Genomic DNA, 14,453 nt, shown 5'->3' with positions numbered 1-14,453 from the left:
TTTTTTGGATGTCTTCATTAGAAGGAAAACTTTGCTGAGGATCCTATTATTCGTTGCAATCTACATTGTAAACAGTTTCAGTAAACATAATGGTTGGGCAGTATAAATATCATCCTTCATGCTCCCATCTCAAAAATGGATCTTCTCATACAAACCAAATTCCATCAGCTTAACATATTGCAAATTGAAAGAAATGTGAGAAATAGATCCATCATTATTACAGCGGAAAGAACAGCAAAACCACCCCCTATTCCCTTTTTCATGAGTAAATTGCCTTCATGATCTGCCTTTGAGAGCCAATCAAAGTATAAATCTGCGCCTTGGTATTAACTCTTCCGATACAAAGGAACTGTAGGAAGTTTCCCTGTAATATTCTGCTAGCTGTGCCATGGTATTCTTAACCCTTTAGAAACAATGGACCTTCAGTAAATTCATATTTTTGTAAAATCTAATCCAGTAATTGATTACCAGTAATCCCCACATGAACACTTACCTTCATGAAAATGATGAAATCTGTTTGTATCCCGTAATACTATTTGCCGACCAACAATCTTAGATATATATTTAAAGGCAGTGTGGCAGTCACCACAAACCCGGAGATTTTTCATTATCCTTATAGGCAACCCTGATTTGCGAGTGAGAACAAAAGCAACTGCTAGTTTCTCACTATGATAGCTTAGGAGTTCTTCCTTGTTTTCCAGCTCAAGATCATATAGTGCAAATCTTGTCTCGGGAACATATCCGGCATCTCTCATTTTCCTGTTAAGTTCCTTTAGTTTTTCATATATCAGATCTTTCTCTGGGTGTGATTTGTCTCCAGCCACAAAAACATGAACACCATCCTTCATGGTTACCCAACTACACCCAGCTTCCTTCTTTACAGCTGCTTTCTTCATAGCAATTCTAGCTTTTGCCGCATCTTCCCACCTCCTTCCAGAAGCATACATGTTAGAAAGAAGCACATAGTTAACAGCATTTTGAGGTTCCAACTCCAAAAGCATTTTAGCAGCCCTCTGACCTAGCTCTGTGTTACGACCATTAGCTCGGCAGCAAGCCCCTAAAACTGTCCTCCAAATAAGAACATTTGGTTTCATTGGCATCTTATTGATGAAGTCCTCTATCTTGTTAAGTTCACCTGCCCGCCCAAGGAGATCTACCATACATGAAAAGTGCTCGACTCGAGGAGCCAAACCATATACTTCACTCATGGATGTGAAATGCTTAAACGCTTCATCCACCAAGCCCACATGGCTACAAGCTGATAAGACCCCAATAAAGGTGACATGATCTGGTGGTTGACCATATAACTTCATTTGTGAAAAAAGCTCCAAAGCTTTGTCTCCATGTCCATGGCGTGCATAACCTGATATCATTGAATTCCAAGAATATACATTCCTCACAGGCATCAATTCAAAAAATCTCGAAGCATAATCTATTCTTCCACATTTAGTATACATGTCAACGAGTGCACTGCCAACTACAACATCAGATTCTAAACAAGCTCTTATCGAGCAAGCATGGACTTCCATGCCACGCTCTAGTGTTGCAACAGAGGCACAAGCACTGAGAACAGTGGGAAAGGTGAAACAGTCCAATCTCTCACCCCTCTGCATCATAAACCAAACCAAATCCATGGCCTTGGGCAAAACTTCGTTGTGTATGTATCCAGAAATCATAGAATTCCAACTTACTTCATCCCTCCTCTCAGACATCCTAGAAAATATCCTCTCACATTCATCCATCTCTCCCCACTTTCCATAGCAAGCCAAAAGTGCATTCTCAATAGCAGTATCTTTTGCAACACAGTATTTTAGCACTAGACCATGAATCTGATGGCCCAGTTGATGAAGTGAAAGAGATGACACTGCTGCAAGAATATTTATAAAGCTTACTCTGTTAAGACACCACCCAGCTCGCATCATGTTTAGGAAATATTTTACAGCTTTTACAACTGATGCCTCTGAATCAGCAAAAGCCCCAATAATTGAATTCCATGAAACTTGATCATACTCTGGCATCAAGGAGAAAACTTTCTCAGATTCCATAAGACATCCAGTTTCAGCATATAGTGCAAGAAGAGCATTAGAAACTGAAACATCCAAATCAAGTCCCAATTTAAGTCCTTCACAATGTATTTGCTGTCCCAGCATCTTCCACCCCAAGCTTGCACATGAACTCAAAGTACTAATCAAAGTGAAATTTGAAGGCATCTCTCCAGTTCTCCTCATTGCTGGGAAGCTATTGACTGCATCTTCAAAACACTCATTCTGGTCAAGACCAGAGATCATGGTGTTCCATGAGATTGAATCTTTATTAACCATGAGCCTAAAAACAGAACAAGCATCAGCAATAGCATGACATTTAGCATACATATTAACAAGTCCGTTCCCAATTTCATGCTTGATGTCAATTAAGCCAGTTCGGATTACGTATGCATGGACCTCTGTTCCCTTTCTTTTGCCGTCCTCCAATACAGTGAATTCGGGAAAGGCACTTAATAGAATCACATAGGAATCAAGATTGATATCAACTAAGGTTCTCATCTCCATGAAAACTTCAGCTGCTTCTTCTCCTCGTTTTTGCCTCACCAATCCAACCATCAAACCATTCAGGGAGACCGCATTCCTCTCACTCATCTGCTCAAAAACTTGCTTAGCAAAATCAATCAGTCCAAACCTGGCAAACCCACTTATGAAAGCACTACCAACATAAAGATCCCCAAGATATCCAGACTTCTTAACCCTAGTGAGCATCTGCCTAAGCAAAATCCCTCCACAATCAACTGATGAAGAAGCAGCAGTTATTAAACTTCCAAACGTATACTCATTAGGTTTTGAACTGAATCCTGAACTCTCCTGTTGCATTCTTGAGAAGAGTTCGAAAGCAGAAACTGCATCTCCTCTTTGAGAATAAACTGAAATAATAGAATTCCATGATGTTGAATTCCTGATCTGTATCTGCTCAAAAACACGGCGAGCATAATCAGCAGAACCCAGACAATTCCCATACATTGACATCAGCACATTACACACCACCACATCAAGTGCATAGTGAGTTTTTGATAGTAACCCGTGAATTTGCATCCCAAATTCAACCCCTGGCGATCCAAATTCCTGGCAAGCTCGAAGAGCACCACCAAAAGCATAGGTATTTGGAAAAAAGCCTTCGCAAATCATCCATTTAAAAGTTGCACACGCCTCATCAGGCATGCGATTCTTGGCATACCCCGAAATCAAACAAGCCCAAGTAACCAAATTCCTCTCGGACATTTCAACAAACAAGTTAAGCGCTGAAACCAAACGACCAATTCTGACATACACATTAATAAGAGTATTGCACAAAAACAAATCATTGGAAAACCCATTTTTGAAAATCTGCAAATGAAGCTCTCTAGCATCTCGAGGACAACAAGAATCTCGGTATCGACTGATAAGAAATTCACGCGTTTCCGAATACGAAACATGTGATGAGGTGGGTTGGGTTGTAACTTGGGAGTGAGATGTTTTGTACTGATCAACTAAGTTTTGTAAGGGGGTGATAGGAGGGGAAGGTCTAAGGTGATTTGTTGGGTTTTGATGTTTGAGGGAAATAGGGTTGTCTTGTGGTGGAATGGGTGAGACAGTGAGCGTAGTAAAAGCAGGGTTTGAATTGTAGGGTAGGCGCCTATGAGTGCATGTAAGGTACCACCGAAACATAGTAGTATTGCTAAGACAGCAACGTTCGGGTAACGTCTTTTGGCGCCTTTGGAGGGTTTTCTCTTGTCAAACTGTTTGGAATTTACGTGCTTATTAGGGCATGTTTAGCGTCTTAAACCATCGTTACTAGTTATGTTATAAGATAATGTTATATACTACACAATTATCTAACTATACGGACATGACATTATCAACCCACCTTATTCAACTTAAAATTTAGAGTATTGCCATTTTTCACACCTATTTATCACTCATATCACATTAGCTAATGCTTCGTATTTTAATTGGCTAACATGAGAAGCCACTTAAAACACTAACTTGAATATGATAAATAAATGTGAAACATAACATTACTTTAAAATTTAAGCAATAATACATAAAACAAAATTGAGAAATGTTATACTTTATACCACAATCATACTATGCTGATGTGACATGGTGTGAATTCAACCATTTAAATTAATATTTTAATAATACTCTTTTGCTGAAACTAGATTTTTTATTTTTTTTTTTCAAAGAAAGGCCAAAGCTCAAAAGAAGTTATTTGGGGCTTTAGAAATTAACTTCAAGGAGCCACTTCATACGAAAATATGAAAACACTTACAAATTCTTAAAATTTTTTGAGCAATGCACTAATGTAGGGTGATCATTCAAAGGTGGCTATTAGTAGGCCAAGCATATTTGTGGGTATCATATTATGCATAAGAAACTCGAAACATATACAAAACCTGTTCATTTGGGTTGCCCAATTGGGATCTCAAAAGCTGTTGCCATTTTTGAATTTCCCAATCCATAGTCTACACACTGTTTTCAATATCCCTCTCATCAAAGATGAGGCTTTTGATAAAGGAGATGATATAACATTTAAATTTGGTTATACATACAAGAGAAGGCGGCAATTCAATCACATTTAGTAGCATGTCTAGAGGCACCATGTCTTTCGCTCTCGCTCGTGCAAGATGGGCCAACTTCATGTCATGGTAATGTTGGCACTCTCACGCAACTAAGGAGTCACTGATATTTGGTTGATGGTCATAAATTTCGTATAAAAATGATATTATTTAGTAGACTGTTGTATAATTACCATATAACTTGATGATATGTCAGTGAAAATTAGTCATTGGATCAGTAATTGTAAAAATAAAAATAAAAATAAAAATAAAAAATGACAAATTTTCACTGCCATGTCATTCCAATGATATGAAAATCCTATAACAATCTACTGAATAACATTATGCATCTTGTAATTGCCTTGTTGCCAAAATTAATATACACTTCTATTGATTCACTTCCAAACATGATACAACAACCCTTTCCTTGGTTTATTCAACACCCCAGACTGCACTCTCCATAGATGAGAGGGAGAGAGGGAGAGGGAGAGGGAGAGGGAGAGGGAGAGATTTTAACGCAGAAGGCTTTAGTCAGTGAGCTCTTCCCAAAACAAAGCTAACTTAATTGAGGAACGATGTTACAACAAAAGAAGTTACAGAAAGGATCCAGATGCTTGAGGTTGTGAGAAGGGTTTTAGTGAACATGTTCTTTACTTCTAGAAACATCAGAAACAGTTACTGCTCTTCAACTCACCTGTTCAGCATTTTCTGGTCATCAATCCAGTTTCCAAAATTGGGCAGCACAAAATTCAAGCATCATCCAGCCTCTGTACAATCCCTGGTCCAACTCTAGCTATATAGGCACTCCTTTTATGGGCATGCCATTGACTTTATTTGGCCAACATCTGCTAGTTTGTTTGTGAAATTCATCTCTCAATGTGGCGAGCCAAGGGAAATTCAATAAGAATTATAAAGGATGATCTCTCTGCTTCCCTCATATATTGCACAGTGCCATTCATGATCTTCACAAGCTTTTGACTTATGCATAGGCCGAGACCTTCCCTTGAGAGACCGTGGCTGTGGTGAAACATCTCTTGAATTAGATTTTCTGGAACCCCAGGTGCCGGATGGGCGATCCTGCCATGTTAAACACCATTAAACTCATTGAGTCCTAATGGATTCTTTTTCCTTTTTCACTTCCCAACAATTAGTCAGGATAATTGTGATGCATGTCACATGGCACAGAATATTAAACACAATGTTAAGGTCATGTAGAATGATATTGTTCTATGGCACAGAATATTAAACACAATGTTAAGGTCATGTAGAATGATATTGTTCTATTTTGTCTCAGTTTCATGTTCGAGTACGTACCTCATTTGCATATGATAGAAGGTAACAACACAAAACTATAGAAAGAACTGCAAATATTCTGAAATCACTTAATTAATGCCCTAAAAAATTTCTAATCCATGCTTCCAACGTTTCACCAAATTTGTGCTGTTCCAAGTTTCTCTTTAGACTAATTAGCATATGGTACATCTATATGCCATGGTCTTTATCCTTGATATTGTATTCTTAAGCATTCAACCATGTGATGAAAGATGCAGAAATAACATAAAGGATAGGCATGAGGAAATGAAAAGGACACTAGTGAAAAAAAAAAAAAAAAAAAAAAAAAAAAAAAAAAAACTTTTTGGAGAGGGTTACAGATGGCAGAGAAAGGGTAAAAACAATTGGCACAATTGGAATACATATTATCAAGAGTTTAACTTTGGTCCGGATGAGCCTTAAAAACCCCCTATTTACAGCGCCCAATCAACAACTGCCACATAAGCAAAAGCACAACAAGTGCACAAAATTAAACTACACCCCAATTCACCAGATGAAGACAAGAGAAAGAAGAAAAGAGAAAGAAGAAAAGAGACAGAAGAAAAGAGACCCAGCGCTGGCCATGGGTCTGGCCGTGACCCACAGCTGGCCAGACCAGCCACACACGGGGCCAGACCCATGGCTGGCCAGACCAGCCACACACGGGCAGCGCCGTGGGTCTGGCTGGGTCACCCTTTCCGGCCTTTAGGGTGATAAAATCCTTAAAGGGTTAACTCTCCATCTCTAAGTTTTAATTTTGAATCCAAAATTGAGTTATGAGGCATTAGAAATAGGTTTTGAGGCATTAGAAACAGGTTTTGGGGCATTAGAAATAGGTTTTGAGGCGGGTCACAGCAGGTTTGAAGCGGGTCACGGCTGGTTAGACCCGTGGGTCACGCCAGCCACGCCCCACGCCATGGGTATCTGGCCAGACCCACGACGTGGGTCTGGCTTGGGTTCGCCGGCTATGGGATTTTTTTTTCTCTCTCTTTTGATTTGGTGTGGTTGATCTCACTTTCATTTTTTGCATTTTTCTTAAATGGATGATGTGTCACATGGTGTTTGGGTGCTGTAAAATGGCTTGTTTACACCAGGTCTTGATAGTAGGGGCTCTCTATTATCAAATGCATTGTTTACCCACATGTTTTGGAATTACTCTAAGTTGGTTCCTAATGCATTCTAAAATCTTCTTCCCATAACTTTGGACATTCTCAAGTTCGTTTCTGAAGATGTTTTCCCATTTTCGAAAAGATATAATAAGTTTCTCACCCATCCTTCTGAAAATGGATAACTATGGTTCAACATATGTAACAAGGGCGCTGCCATTTCAGCCTTTCTTCCACAAGTATTGAGTAGCAATAGGCATACATGCATCAGAGTACTCACAGTAACAGAAAGTTGAGTTTTTAAAATAATCATCTCATACACCTGATATCCACCCTAATATCCTTGTAAATTTGTAATGCAGTATCCAAGTCCCTTAATTTATTGAACAAAGACCCTCATGGGATACAGTTTAGATGTAATATTGAGCCTCAAACACATACTTGATTCCTTTTTACATTTTTTTGGTGAAGAACACAACTTTGAATTGGTGCTATTTCTAGATGACTTGAAGATGATGATGATATTCAATCCATCATTCAGATATTGTCATTTGATCTGACTTATCAAAAAAAAAAAGATATTGTCATTTGATCTGATAATTACTCGTTATTGAACTTATATGGAAACACATTTAAGCAATATAAACCTTGACAGTTTTTGATTTGGCAATATAAACTATAAAATATTTAAAGGTATGAATGGAATTACCTAAATTCAAGATGGACAATGTGCATTTTCGTCCCTATACGTTCCTTCCTTGGAATCACTCTAAATGAAATAAATGATCCTTCTATTGCAGGGGTGAAGAGGAGTGCATTAGTCAAAAAATGTGAAAGGACCTGCTGAAGCCTCAAGTTGTCTCCATATAAGTGCATCGATGACACTTCAGCAGGTGAATCAAGCATGACCTGCACCTGGCGCTCCTGGCACATACTCATAACTTGATTCATGACAGCTTCAAGAGCTTCCCCGAGGTTAAATTCAGCAGATCTCATTTCCATGTAGCTGCAAACAGGTAGCCCAAAGATCCAAAGGCTTTTCAGAAGGCATAAAATCAACAACAACAATGCAAGAAAAGCAAGCTAATAGAATACACACCGAGCTTCACACAACATGCAATAAGCAAAAAGAGAAGGGCAATTTAAAATGCAATTTGAAATCTAGAAATGTACATATATGGTAAATAATGAGTAAAGATGCGACTAGGCCATGAATGATTTACAGGTGGAGACAGAACCCAAGACAATGTTTACAGGACAAACCATAGCGTACATCCAGCAATTGGGTCTAAGACCATAATGGACCTCAAGTCACATTCCTTTTAATGGATCACAAGAAACTAAAGAATTTCTCGGAGGAGAGACCATAAGGTAAAATTGACACAGCAAGATATAGTGAATGTGTATTTTTTTTTTTGTCAGCAACCACTACATCAAGAATGATAATTACTAGTTCAATATTGAAACATATATACTGATTAAGTACACAAGCATGCCAACAGATGCTCAAGCTAAAAGGCCATACCATTCCTCAATACTTTCAATATCAGTGTCATCAACAACCTTAGCTAATTGTTCCTGACACAACGAGGTCGTCTTAAGTAGCTGCTTCTGCTCTTTGCTTAAATCAGAAGATCCCATTAAATTCTGCATAAACATAACCCCATTAAGAGGCTTTCTGATTTCTCGACGAATATATGCTAGTTTCTTGATGCTATCAGCAGCAGCCTGTTCTGATATCCTCTGCACCTGAAGAGCATACTGAAGTTCTGGACTAGCCACATGCAGAAAGCACAAAACACCAGTAACCTTTCCCTCGAAATCAGTCCTTTTACTAGCAGAAAGTAACGCTTCAACATAATTACCCTGCTTATCATAGAATCCAAATAACAACTTATCAGAATCATGGCCCGCAATTACCCCATTAAGTAGTATCCTTAGCTTGGTTAATGTGTCATGATCTTTAACCCGACAACCAAAATATTTTACAGTGAAAACCTCCCCAAGAAGCATCTGGTCAATTGCCTCTTCCCTCCTCAAACCAGACAATTTTTGCATAGCATCATTCCATTCCAAGCATCGGCCATGCTCATCAGTCATAAAAATTGGAGGAATAAGTGCAGAAGGGCTCCGCACAATTCCAACATAGTCACCTTGCATACGTGTATATTTGTCCCAAATAACCTTTTGTTTTGTAACATCTTGACCAACAAAGCAAACCCCTACAACATTTTCTTTTGTATCCCGGCTGCAACATGAATTAGCAACCAAGATTACAGGACCATTGTGTTCCTGAGGACCATATGTTCTAAGTTTAATTTCAATATTTCGCTCTTCTACACCTGCCATTTTAATATCAGATTAGATGGTCTAGCACAAAAATCATTAGAATAGAAGAACACAATAGGACATGGAGCAGAAAATACAGTTGAGATGAACCTCGAGAAGCAAAGTTGTACAACATATAAGTAATTGGGAAGAGGAGTAACTGACTGACCATAAGATATACAAGCTTTCATTCTACAGTTATACAAGCTTTCATTCTATAAACCAGGCACATAGTTCTTACATACAAAAACTAAATCATATTACCAGTCAAAAAAGGATTTGATGTATAACTGTAGTTTTTCCATTTATCCGACGTGCATGTGATGGGTAGAACAGAAAGGGTGGGGTTGATGCACCATATTATTTTATTTCAAATATTCATGTATTTTCAACAATACATTGAGTGGGACACGACATAATTTATACTAGGGAAATTATATATAAACTCCTTAGGTCAACGCGCTTTTATTAAAAACTCCCTAGGTGTTTTTTTTCGGAAATTGACTCCCTAGGTCAATCGAAATTACAATAAACTCCCTACCGTCAAAATTTTTTAACAGTCGTTAGTGCTACTCAAAACTCTCCATTTTACCTCATTACAATATTAATTTAATTTAAAAAATTAAATCTTAAAAAAGAAAGAAAAAAAAAAAATTGAAGGGTGGCCACCACTCCCCTCCCCCCCCCCCCCCAAAGCCCTATAGGGTGGCCGTAAGCCACCCCAGGTGGTTTGGGGTGGCCCGCAAACCCCCAAGGGGGTGGCCGCGAGCCACCCAAAACCACTTGGGGGTGGCCGCAAGCTACCCCAGGGGTGGGGCAAACCCACCCCTGGGGTGGCTCGCGGTCACCCCATTGGGGGTTTGGGGTGGCCCGCAGGCCACTCCAAACCACCTGGGGGTGGCTGCAAGCCACCCTAGGGGTGGGCACACCACCCTGGCCACCCCATAGGGGTTGGGGGGGTGGCCAGGGGTGGCCCTGGCCACCCTTCATTTTTTTTTTTTTTTTTTTTAAGATTTAATTTTTTAAATTAAATTAATAAAAAATTAATATTTTAATGAAGTAAAACGGGAAGTTTTGAGTAGCACTAACGACTGTTAAAAATTGTTGACGGTAGGGAGTTTATTGTAGTTTCGATTGACCCAGGGAGTCAATTTCCGAAAAAAAAACACCTAGGGAGTTTTTAATAAAAGCGCGTTGACCTAAGGAGTTTATATATAATTTTTCTTTATACTATACAATTAATAAAGTGGGTTAGAAAGCCGCACCCAGACTACACACAACAAAAGCAATAATAATTTGACTATTTAGTCCTTCGTGAAGTTCATAAACTGGGAAGCAATAAACGAAAATACGAGAACAACAAAATAAAAGACCTTAAGTAAAAATCCAGACGAGAAGCTCCTAATAATGACAACACATCTGAATTCATGTACCATGTTTTTTTTGATAAGTAATAAGAAATTTACTTGTTTCAATAGTTGATCCGACAATTTAAAATTTATTTGAGAAAATAAGTCCTTGGGTTCTCTCACAATGTGTTGGGAGAGAACTCAAGGACTTAAAGAACTCAAGAACTCATGTACATGTTTACTTTCACTTATTAAGTCCATCTCTTAATATGCTTCTTTATCTTTCGAAGTAATTGCATAGATAAAGAAACTGTCTGTTTTGACCATGCTGAAATCACATACTTCAATGTAGAGAACATGAATAGAGGGGAACAAATGTACAAATCTCTCTCATCATAACTACATATCTAAAATCATAGAACACCAGTCTTGCAATTTTTTCATCTGATAAGCACAAAGCATTCCATTAATAGCATGATATGCAACTAAAAAGCTAGATAAAAAAGATAGAGAGCAGTGTCACCTTGCGAAGCCAAGATGAGGAGATTCTTTACCACTTCAACTGAATCATCCCAGACAAGATCAGTTAAGGACATACCAATGGCTTTCTCAACAGACAGTCCTGTTAGTTCAGCTGCTTTTGTATTCCACCCATTTATACTACCAGAGGCGTCGATAGCCAAAATAGGGACTGCAGCTGTCTCAATCAGGCGAACCATTTCATTTGTGACGATGCGCAATTCATCCACTCTCTGTATCCTGTCATCAACCGATGGAACATTTACAATCATTTTAGACTCATCCTCCACAACCTCATCTTGCAAAGATCCCCTCAATATCAGCTGTAAGGAATGGATGGCATCCATTTCCACATCTTCCCAAGGTAGGCACCGATGCTTAACCACCTCCAGAAAAGCCTTGAACGATGATCTGGGGTGCATCTTTCTTCCATCGTCCTTGTCATCAGGGTCATGTTTCGCACCACCCCACTTGATTTCCTTTGCAGTGTGCGACCGGAACCAAAACAGGAAATCCTTTGAAGTAATCCTAACAGCTGCCATCCCACAAACTTCATCTCCGAGGCCTGAAGCACCTGGGTAGCCAGCGTCCATAAGGCTATCAGTACTTAAACCTGTGCTCCCACTATGGTACTCGAGAAGCCATTCAGCTATATTTCTAACTTGTGCCTCTGTCGGGGTGACCCCAAGCAACCAAAATTTCTTCCTGTAGTATAGTGCAGCTCCATCACACTTGACAAGATCCATTACATTAGGTGATTGGGTAACAATACCTACAGGAGCATCTCTAAGAAGCATGTCACAAAGCACGGTTTGAGTTCGCAAAATATGCTTCTCCCTCAGTTGAGCAGCCAACTCCACTTCTTTGTTGATCTGTACGCCGAAAACTTGAATCAAGAACTCACAAGCATACCTCAAAGGAAATGGAACAAAACGAGGGCTTGTGTGATGGCAAACAACCAAACCCCACAGTTTTCTTCCCTTCTGCTGATCACTCTCCCTCTCATTGTCATCTTCGTTGATAGTCACTGCCATGACAAGAGATGCAATGGAGCCCATATTTGCCATATAATGTGCATGACAACCATGAGGAGATCTCAACGTAGATCCAGAAAGGCTCATTGGCCGAGACAATCTCTTGTCTTGAATTACTTTAACTGGAGGCGCCAAACAATCGCATATCATTCTAACCTTGTTCTTCATGAATAGGAATCTTGAAGCTTGTGGTATATCAGTAGCCGGGTAATGTAAACCGAGATAAGGTTCAAGGTCAGGTCTGTGGCACTCAGCTACAACTTCCCCATGCTCATCTTCATGAAATTTATACACCATTACACGATCATAACCAGTTAAATCAATAACTTCCTTAACCAAAACATCACATAACAGTGATATGTTCACACTCGGTAAAGACTGCAACCTTGAGATGGCTTTGGCCGCTAGCTTATAAGATTTCAATGCCCCAGCAGCAGTCACCGGCACGTCAGCTGGATTCACTGGTTCCAAATCTATAACTAACCCAACATCAATTCGATGCAGAATTGCGTAAAAGGGCTTACCTGAGGTTTTACAATGAACCAATATGGGATTGAGAAGATTCACTTCCCCAAAGTTGACTGCTTTCTGCAAAGCAGTTGCACCTGAGGACCGAAAGAGTGTTCGAACATCTGTTCCAAAAGTCAGAGCTTCTTTCTGCTCGATGCTTGGAACGGCATGTGGAGCCAAGTCCAACATTTCGGGAGCATTTTCGCTATACGCAAGAACAGCGAAGTTCTGCTCCTCCACAGCAATCATGCATCCGAACGGTTGAATGAGGCTTCCTCTCTGCATCTTTTGGAGGTAAGCTGATACAGTGGAGGAGGGGACATTGCTAGTGGAACTTGAGATATTGAAGTCAATTGAAGTGGAGTAATTAAAACCCTGTTCGGATTCTTCAAACTCTCCATGAAGCTTTGCATCGATGGGGGTCTGTGTAACCACACGGGCCCCATGTCTTGCAGCAGAACTGCTCCTAGAGCAAGTGGTCTTGTTCGTCGACTTTGATGACATCTTTCAACCCTCCTTCCTCTCCAGTTTCTCTCTTTTTCTTCCCCCACTAACAATTTCAATCGACCCAACCCTCCTTGTACATGAAATAATGGAAAACCAGGGAACTAAAGTGTAAATCCCCAAACATAGAAATGCCAATTATGTGCTCCCAACAAATAAAACCAGTAAATTATCAGCATCAACAAAAACCAAACTCAAAACCCATATCAAATTACCTACTTTTTGTCAGCCGGAATCTACCGGACCAGGAATCATCATGAAAGTTGAAAACAGTAAAGCGCACCACCATTTCAATCCCAAAAAGCAGCCCCTTTTACCATTTAAAATCCCATGAACCCGTGAAAAGCTCCAAAAACAAAAAAGAGTACTTCAATTCACATAGTCCTCATGAGTCTATTCTCAACCAAAAGGCCACCAAGAAGAAAAAGAAAAAGTGTCATCTCTCATCCAGAAAGGATTCTCTCAGAACATCTCCCCAGTGGGTTCACCTCCCTCAAAAAACCGAATCCCAGATCACAATATTCCACAAACTCAGCAGATAACGACAAAATCGTCAAACCCAGAGCAGAAACCCACTTCTATGGCGTGTTTAAGTAATCGAAACTGATTGCTAATACCTCATTACCCACAAATTGTCGTTCAAAATACATTTAAAACAGAATTCAAATCCCAAGGCCGAGAGACTTCACAAAGTTCCATAAAAAAACAAAAACCAAAACAAGTACTCCTAAAAAAATAACCAGAGAGTTCCTAATAAGACGGTGGGAAAGTGATGGGTGTTACTGACCATCAAATTTGCAGGGCATGGATGAGCAACACGTGAAACCGACCTGATTTCTGCAGCTTACCCATAAATCAAGAGCCTACAAAAGTTTACAAGAGAAATCACAATATGTTGATAATACTGTATGTGTGTGTATATATATATATATATATATAAAGGACTCTGACACTGTCCTCCTACATGGGTTTTATTTCATTTTAATACAGTATTCTTGTAACTATGTACTATCTTCTACTACTACAGTACTCTTTAAAGGTGAGCTCAAAATGCCACTGCTTGCGCTTCTTCTGCTGAGGTAATATAGTCGTGGATAGCCTAGAATATATATATATATATATATATATATATATATGGTGGGGATAAACGTTGGGTTCGTTCATTGGATTGAGAAACAGAGATTAACCCATGTGAAGCTCAGGCAGC

At 39.4% G+C, this 14,453-nt stretch overlaps 2 protein-coding genes across 2 annotated transcripts; both read right to left on the bottom strand.

The window, feature by feature from the left end:
• Window positions 1–150: 150 nt before the first annotated feature.
• Window positions 151–3,719, bottom strand: MEF7 (Tetratricopeptide repeat (TPR)-like superfamily protein). The gene has a single exon (XM_059593138.2). The coding sequence runs from the start codon at window positions 3,693–3,695 to the stop codon at window positions 465–467; it is 3,231 nt and encodes a 1,076-aa protein (XP_059449121.2). The 5' UTR covers window positions 3,696–3,719; the 3' UTR covers window positions 151–464.
• A 1,274-nt stretch (window positions 3,720–4,993) lies between these two features.
• PHYC (phytochrome C) lies at window positions 4,994–14,153 on the bottom strand. Its single transcript, XM_059593197.2, has 4 exons — window positions 11,203–14,153; window positions 8,528–9,344; window positions 7,712–8,008; window positions 4,994–5,662 (listed from the first exon to the last, which is right to left on the bottom strand). The coding sequence occupies exons 1-4, from the start codon at window positions 13,244–13,246 to the stop codon at window positions 5,452–5,454; spliced, it is 3,369 nt and encodes a 1,122-aa protein (XP_059449180.1). The 5' UTR covers window positions 13,247–14,153; the 3' UTR covers window positions 4,994–5,451.
• Between the last annotated feature and the right edge of the window lie 300 nt (window positions 14,154–14,453).

Source organism: Corylus avellana, chromosome 5 (genome assembly GCF_965113065.1).
Source record: "Corylus avellana chromosome 5, dhCorAvel1.hap1.2, whole genome shotgun sequence".
NCBI lineage: Eukaryota > Viridiplantae > Streptophyta > Magnoliopsida > Fagales > Betulaceae > Corylus > Corylus avellana.
Note: the sequence above shows the minus strand (reverse complement) of the source record. Positions and strands in the feature narration are given on the sequence as shown.

What these genes read in the sequence shown, in the direction of transcription:
- MEF7 (XM_059593138.2), bottom strand. Translation starts at nt 3,695, where the DNA reads ATGTTTCGGTGGTACCTTACATGCACTCATAGGCGCCTACCCTACAAT.
- PHYC (XM_059593197.2), bottom strand. Translation starts at nt 13,246, where the DNA reads ATGTCATCAAAGTCGACGAACAAGACCACTTGCTCTAGGAGCAGTTCT. An exon ending in ATTGAAAGTATTGAGGAATG is followed by an intron (nt 8,009 to 8,527) that starts GTATGGCCTTTT and finishes ACCTGTTTGCAG; the next exon opens with CTACATGGAAATGAGATCTG. An exon ending in ATTGTCCATCTTGAATTTAG is followed by an intron (nt 5,663 to 7,711) that starts GTAATTCCATTC and finishes TTAACATGGCAG; the next exon opens with GATCGCCCATCCGGCACCTG.